The sequence below is a fragment of the Myotis davidii genome, unplaced genomic scaffold, assembly GCF_000327345.1.
Source record: "Myotis davidii unplaced genomic scaffold, ASM32734v1 scaffold458, whole genome shotgun sequence".
Classification (NCBI taxonomy): Eukaryota; Metazoa; Chordata; class Mammalia; order Chiroptera; family Vespertilionidae; genus Myotis; species Myotis davidii.
In genome coordinates this window covers 3,249,526-3,255,718 of record NW_006289819.1, presented here as the reverse complement: position 1 = coordinate 3,255,718, position 6,193 = coordinate 3,249,526, and the positions used below count along the sequence as shown (strand labels likewise).

The 6,193-nt window shown below is 60.6% G+C and overlaps 2 protein-coding genes across 5 annotated transcripts in view; one reads left to right on the top strand and one right to left on the bottom strand.

Moving 5' to 3' along the window:
* The window catches only part of SLC6A9 (solute carrier family 6 (neurotransmitter transporter, glycine), member 9), a 52,932-nt gene extending 50,259 nt beyond the window's left edge, over positions 1 to 2,673 (top strand). For all 4 annotated transcript variants that reach the window (XM_015563194.1, XM_015563196.1, XM_006762629.2 and 1 more), the window contains 2 exons: positions 1,130 to 1,300; positions 1,394 to 2,673. In XM_015563194.1, the coding sequence (XP_015418680.1) occupies positions 1,130 to 1,300; positions 1,394 to 1,585 (363 nt within the window). In that variant the 3' untranslated portion in view covers positions 1,586 to 2,673. The remainder of the gene's footprint in view (positions 1 to 1,129; positions 1,301 to 1,393) is intronic.
* On the bottom strand, positions 2,628 to 6,187 carry CCDC24 (coiled-coil domain containing 24). The gene is made up of 9 exons (XM_015563197.1): positions 6,115 to 6,187; positions 5,724 to 5,899; positions 5,374 to 5,490; positions 4,647 to 4,724; positions 4,016 to 4,070; positions 3,470 to 3,536; positions 3,284 to 3,362; positions 2,958 to 3,199; positions 2,628 to 2,766 (listed from the first exon to the last, which is right to left on the bottom strand). The coding sequence occupies exons 1-9, from the start codon at positions 6,145 to 6,147 to the stop codon at positions 2,630 to 2,632; spliced, it is 984 nt and encodes a 327-aa protein (XP_015418683.1). The 5' UTR covers positions 6,148 to 6,187; the 3' UTR covers positions 2,628 to 2,629.
* Positions 6,188 to 6,193: the final 6 nt, after the last annotated feature.

Sequence of the window (6,193 nt, the reverse complement as noted above, 5' to 3'; positions counted from 1 at the left end):
TGTACATGCGCGCCCGCACGTGGTATTTTGTGGAAGAGCCACACTCAAGGGGCCAAAGAGCCGCATGTGGCTCGCGAGCCACAGTTTGCCGACCACGGCTTTAGGTTTTCTGTTGCTGTGGCAGCCAGGCTTTTTTTCTCATCTCGCCTCTTCCCAAAGCATCCCCAGCCTCCCCAGGCTGTCCATAGGCCACGGGCTCTGCCTTCCCTCTCCCTCATGCTCCCACCTCCCTGCACAAGTCAGTTCAAATCAGCAAATGAGATTGTGCCAGGTCATGTGCTGGGCACTGGAGAGCCAAAACAGACGCAACCCCAGGTCCATGGGGACCATTAAGTAAATGCTTTCTTAGCCGATGGGAACTGCCTTTCCGGAGGAGGAGATGGGGAATCTGGAGAGGCTTCTACTTATTTTATTTATTTACTTATTTATAAAATCCTCACCCAAGGATATGCTTTTTTGATGATTTTAGAGAGAGAAAGGGAGAAACATTGATGAGAGAAACATGGATCGGTTGCCTCCTGCAAGCGCCCCAACGGGATTGAACCAGCAACTTGGGTATGTGCCCTGACCCAGAATCGAACCTGCAACCTTCCGGTGCATGGGAAGACGCCCAACCAACTGAGCCACACTGGCCTGGGATGGAGCGGCTTCTTGGAGGAGGTGGCATTTGCTTAGCTGCGGTGGAGGATTCTCCAGAATAAATGAAAAGGGTGGGAAATGCCGGGTGTAGCTGCGACATTCAGACAAGGGGAACGTGGCCAGAAAGATAAGCTGAGGTCTCGATGTGAGGAAGTAAACGCCCTAAAGGCCAGGAAGGGAGCTGCTTCGAGTCTTTGAGCAGAACTGACTTCCAAAGCTTACGGGTTCCCTGGCTGGACCGGAATTACAGGGAAGCCAGACCTCTCCCCTTCCATCGTGCGTACATGCCCGTCATGCCCGTCATGCCCTGGACCCTGGTTCCATCTGCTTCTTCCACCACCCAAACGTTGACATTGGCCCTGCCCTCCCCCAAATGCCTCTTTTTATCTTGGGAAACTGGAGAGGAAGGGAGGGGGTGCTGATAGGAGGCCTGAGGCCTGGGTGGGGCTGGGTGAGGCTCATGCCCACTCCCACCCCCCACTCTCTGCAGTTCATTCTCATCTTCACGGTGATCCAGTACCGGCCAATCACCTATAACCACTACCAGTATCCAGGCTGGGCAGTGGCCATCGGCTTCCTCATGGCGCTGTCCTCCGTCATCTGCATCCCACTCTACGCCCTGTTCCAGCTCTGCCGCACAGAAGGGGACACCTTCTTCCAGGTGAGGGGGAGCCAGAGAACTGGGAGGGGGTGGGTGAATGGGGCTTAAGGGCTCTCCTCTGACATGCCTTGCCTCTCCCCTCCCCGCCCCTAGCGTTTGAAAAATGCCACAAAGCCAAGTCGAGACTGGGGCCCCGCCCTCCTGGAGCACCGGACTGGGCGCTACGCCCCCATCATGCTGCCCTCCCCTGAGGACGGGCTGGAGGTCCAGCCACTGCACCCGGACAAGGCCCAGATCCCCCTGGTGGGCAGTAACGGAAGCCGCCTGCAGGACTCCCGGATATGAGCACGGCTGCTGGGAGTGCTCCAGCCCCACCTGTGCTCCCGCCACAGAGACTGGGGAGGCAGTGGACAGGTGTCACCGCCTGCCCCGCCATGCCCTGCGCAGGGCGGCTGCTGGCACCTTGGCCACCACTGCTAGGGCGGTCACCTGTGCCCATGTCCCCAGTGTTTACAGGTCCTTTGGATGCCAAGATGGAAGCTGGGGGAGCAGGAGAGGGAGAAGGCGGGGGTGCTGGCTGGGGGCTAAAGCACTTTGAAGGGGCTCTCGGGCCAGGTCCCCAGAGGCCTGCCGTGCTTTATGTGGCCTCTGATGCCCCCACACTCTGCCCTGAGCTGAGTCTCCGGGTGGGCCCCGACCCGTCCCTGTCCTTGGGCCACCAGCCTCCTGACCAGTGTTCCTGCCCTCGGAGCAGATCCCAGCCTCTGCCCGGGCAAATTTGGATCTTCCTACCTGGGGGCAGAGTGCGGGGAGAGGGGCTGTGCAGTGTTACTTGTCAGGCTGTGCCACCCAGCCCTGTTTGTCTGTGTAATTATTTTTGTAAAAACTGTCTTATCTGTGGTTGCCACTCCCTTGCCCCCGGCCTCAGGCCCCATCTGTCTTCCAGGCCGGCCTGCACCTCACTCGGCTGCTCTGGGGGTCCCGAGCCTCATTGCAGCCTGGCTGCCAGGCCTCGTGTGCAGAGGCCCATGACTCAGCAGCCTGCCCAAAGCACTAGTTCCTGGGGGCCAGGGGTGGAGTGCTGCTCAGCAGGTTTAAGCTCAGAGCCCAGGGGAAGGGACCCTACATGACACCCCCTTGCCCTCCCGCCACCAGGCTAAAGGCCCAGTCTTCCCAGATCGGGCTGCCCTTGATCACGTGCCAAATGGCTCCAGCCCGTGTGCACCATCCCCTCTCTGGAGCCGGAGCTCCTTTCCCCAAGCCCGGCAGTGTCCGTGTGTCCATCCTCATGTCCCTCTGTGCAGCGACAGCCCCGGAAGAGCCGCCTCTAATTCTCTGTAGCAATAACGGTGCGCCACCCGCCCCTGTCCATCGTGCACCACTAGGATTTTAAAGTCCATAGATTTTAATGAAATTTCTATTCCTGTCTCTGAGCTGCTGCTGTGCTTGTCTGAGTCCCGCGGGGAGACAAGACTCGGGGCTGGGACGAGACCTCTGCACTGTCTGCACCCAGGCTCTGTGAAAGCCTGGGAGGAGAGAGGCCAAAGGCCGTGATGGTCAGGACCAGATACCAGGGACTTGGCAAGGGGGTGGGAGGAGGGTCAGACAGATGGACAGCCTTGGGGTCCTATCCAAGACAAGATCTGAAGCAGGCGAGGCCATGGCAACTGAGAGGCGGCAGTAGCAGGTGGGGCGAGGTCCAGAAGCCAAAGCCTACTTTGTGGCCAGCTATCAGGTCGGGGCCTGGGGCACTGCACTGGACACTGAGGTGGAAGCTGGCCTTTTCCTGGGGCTGCACTGGAGCTTCCGTCCCCAGCGGCAGGTGGCAGCCAGGCCTGGAGGCCTGCGTTCCAGAGGAGGAGCAGGTAGGTGGCACTGGAGAGGCCTTGCCCAGATGCCAGCAGCTCCGCGGAGGCAAGGCAAGGATCTGAGGCCCTGGCTGGAGGACCCCAAGGGCTGCTGCCTGAACAAGGAGTAGCCATGAGAGGGCCATCGCCGGACCCTTTGCCCACCCTGTGAGGCTGCCCGTCTGCTCTGGTGTACCTGTGGCTGGGGGCGGCACAGAAAGGCCGCAGAGGTGCCCGCAGCTCCTGTTGCATGGCCGCCTTCTGCTCCTGTAGCTCTGGGGGAGAGGAATGCCTGAGGCGCAGCACCCAGCTCTTCTGGGGTGTGTCTAGGTGGGGCGTGGGGAGGAAGCTGGGGACTCGGGGGCCTGCTCAGGTTCCTCACCTGCCAGGGTGGGCTCTAGGGTTGCTCCAGAGGCCTGGCGTGCCCCTGTGCACTCCTCCAGGCAGCGCTGTAGGGAGAGCTGGCTCAGGGCCCCCGCTTAACGGCAGGGGTAGGACAGGCCAGTGCAGGAGGCCGAGGCCAAGCAAGATCTTGGCAGGGCCCAGAAGCAGCCCATGCCACACCCCGTCTCCACCACCTGAGGGCAGCCCCCAGGAGAACACTCCCCACGCCCCCCTGAAAAGCCCAGCTTGACAAGGGGGTGGTTGGACCAGACCCAGGCTTAGGAAAAAGGCAAAAGATTGGAGAGCAAATCCAGCAGGTTGATTAAAAAGTGCTGACCTTGGACATAGGGGCTCAACCTGAATCTCGGGCTTCTGGATTCACACACACAAGAAGTGCACATGTGAGAAGTGGCTACCGGACTCACGCAGCCTTTATATGCAGGTACGCACACAGACACACATGTACACGGGCTCAGACACCAGGTGAGAGGTGGTTGTCTACACTCAGCGGAAAGGCTGGGGTGGGGGCAGGGCTGCAGCTCACCTGCAGGACGGGGATCTCCCGCTCCAAGGTGTGACACTCCTCCTCCAGAAGGCCCCTGGGACACGTGGGAGTGCAGCAGCCGGAGCCAGTGCCGCAGGACCAGGTCTCAGCGCAACCCTCCACACAGCCCCAGCCTCCAGCCCCACCACAAGCCCCCTCCAGGCCCTCCCTTCTCAGCCCACCTTGCCCTCTGCTGCCCAGGGCTGCCCGGCACGGCCCTCCAGCCCCAGCCAAGCCTCTTCCTGGGAAGAACGTGTCCTCTCCTTGCGTACCACACAGCGCCCACCCGGACAGACACTGTCATTTCTTCTGTACCACTGCCCCGGGCCTGCGACACCTCTTGCCTCTGTTCTCCCCCACATCACAGCCCTTCCCCTGTTTAAACTCTTCTGGGGTTTCCCACACTTCACCTCAAGGTAAAAATCCTCGGGCCACGGCCCCTGCTAGCATTCCTACTTGGCTACTTCCTGACAGCAACCTTCCCCCTCCATCTCTCAGCCTCACTCTAGTGGGCCGTCCCCCCTACCCCTCAGGTATGCTGCCTTCCTCTCCTCTCTCCTAGTCCCAGGACTTTCAGATCTATCCAGTCCCCTCCCTGTCTCCACCCCCACTACACACCCGGGGGCCTCACCGCAGGTGTCTGGCAACCCGGTCAATGTTGGACAGGCCCAGCTGGTCCTTGATGAGACCGAGGTCTCTGTGACTGCTGCTGGGAGATGAAGGCAGTATCACCCCGCGTTGCCTCACCCGAGGCCTTCAGGACACAACGCCACTGCTCTTACACGACTCTGCGTCTTCTCTCATAAAAGCAATATGATACAGTACAGGGAGGAGGAGTTCTGGAATCTAGGTTTGCAAATGCCACCCTTGGGCAAATAGATGCTTCTTTCTGAGCTTTCGTTTCCTCATCTGCAAAACGGGGCCCTCACTGACCTCACAGGGCACAGGGTTGTGAGAATTAAACATGAGTTGCTGCCATTCATTTCTTATGAGCATGCCCCTGCTCGTTTATCTCATTCCCTCCAGCCCTCCTCCTGTCCCGTAAGCCTGAGGGACAAATGATTCCTGGACACGACCTCCTTTCCTCCCACCCATGTTTGCATAGAGTGTCCCCTCTTCCTGAAAAACTCTTCTCTCTTTCATCCAAGACCCAGGTCAAACCAGTCACCTTCTCCAGGAGGCCTTGTGGGCCCCCAGGCTGGGCAGGTGTGTCCTGGGCCTCTGCCGCCCTCATGTGCTCATGCCTATCACCTGCGGCTGTAGAAGTGTCCAGCCTCAGAGCAGGAGCTCCTGTATGCAGCCGGGTGGGACGCTCTGCAGAGCAGAAACAGGTTCCCTCCTCTCCTGTCCCCACTTACCTGGGTTCACCAGCTGGCCTCTGGGACGCCTCCTGTGCTGGAAAATCACACCGGGGCTCCTCCAAGGCAAAGCGCAGCACCCTGGGGCTATACTGGACCCACGCTTGGGTCTGGTCCCTGCAGAAGGTGCACATGAAGAACACTCAGGGTCTCCTTCTAGGGAACCACAGGAAAGGCACCCCTACTCTGCACTGCCTGAGCCGGAGGAGGCAACGAAGTGATCAGCTCCGTGGGTCAGATGACTCGGCTCTCCCACCTGTCCCGAAGCCGAAGCACGGCCCCTTTCAGGGTTAGAGCGAGCCCATCTGGGTTCTGGAGACCGGGCCCAAGCCCAGGTGTGAGCTTCCCACCTGCCCTCATAGATGGCCTTCTGGCGGAGACATTGGAGCAGCTGCCGCAGCTCCCGGCGCACGAGGTCTCTCAGCAGGGGCGGTGGTGCCAGAAGGGAGGAGGGGTCGGAGGTGGGGCGGGAGCCGGGGGCTTGGGAGGACCGCGCCTCTTGGAGCAGAGACCGCAACATCGCCACCTGCAAGGGGAGCTGAGACACCTTGCGACGGGGAAGGCAGTGAGGGAGGTGAGGAAGGCGGGGGGTAGGGTGGGGTGGGAAGGGAGTCAAACAAGAGAGGGCGGGAGGTCCCACAGGACCTCGAGTCACCCGGCAGAGCCAGACCCAGAGTAGATGGGAAATCACCCGAGTCAGGGGTCCGGCCAGGGGTGTGCCCACCTTCCCACTCGCCCCACCTCTGCCCGCAGCTCCAGGCTCAGGTCCACCATCGTCTCCCCCAGAATCCTCTTCACTTCGGGCCGCTCCGGGAGCGGC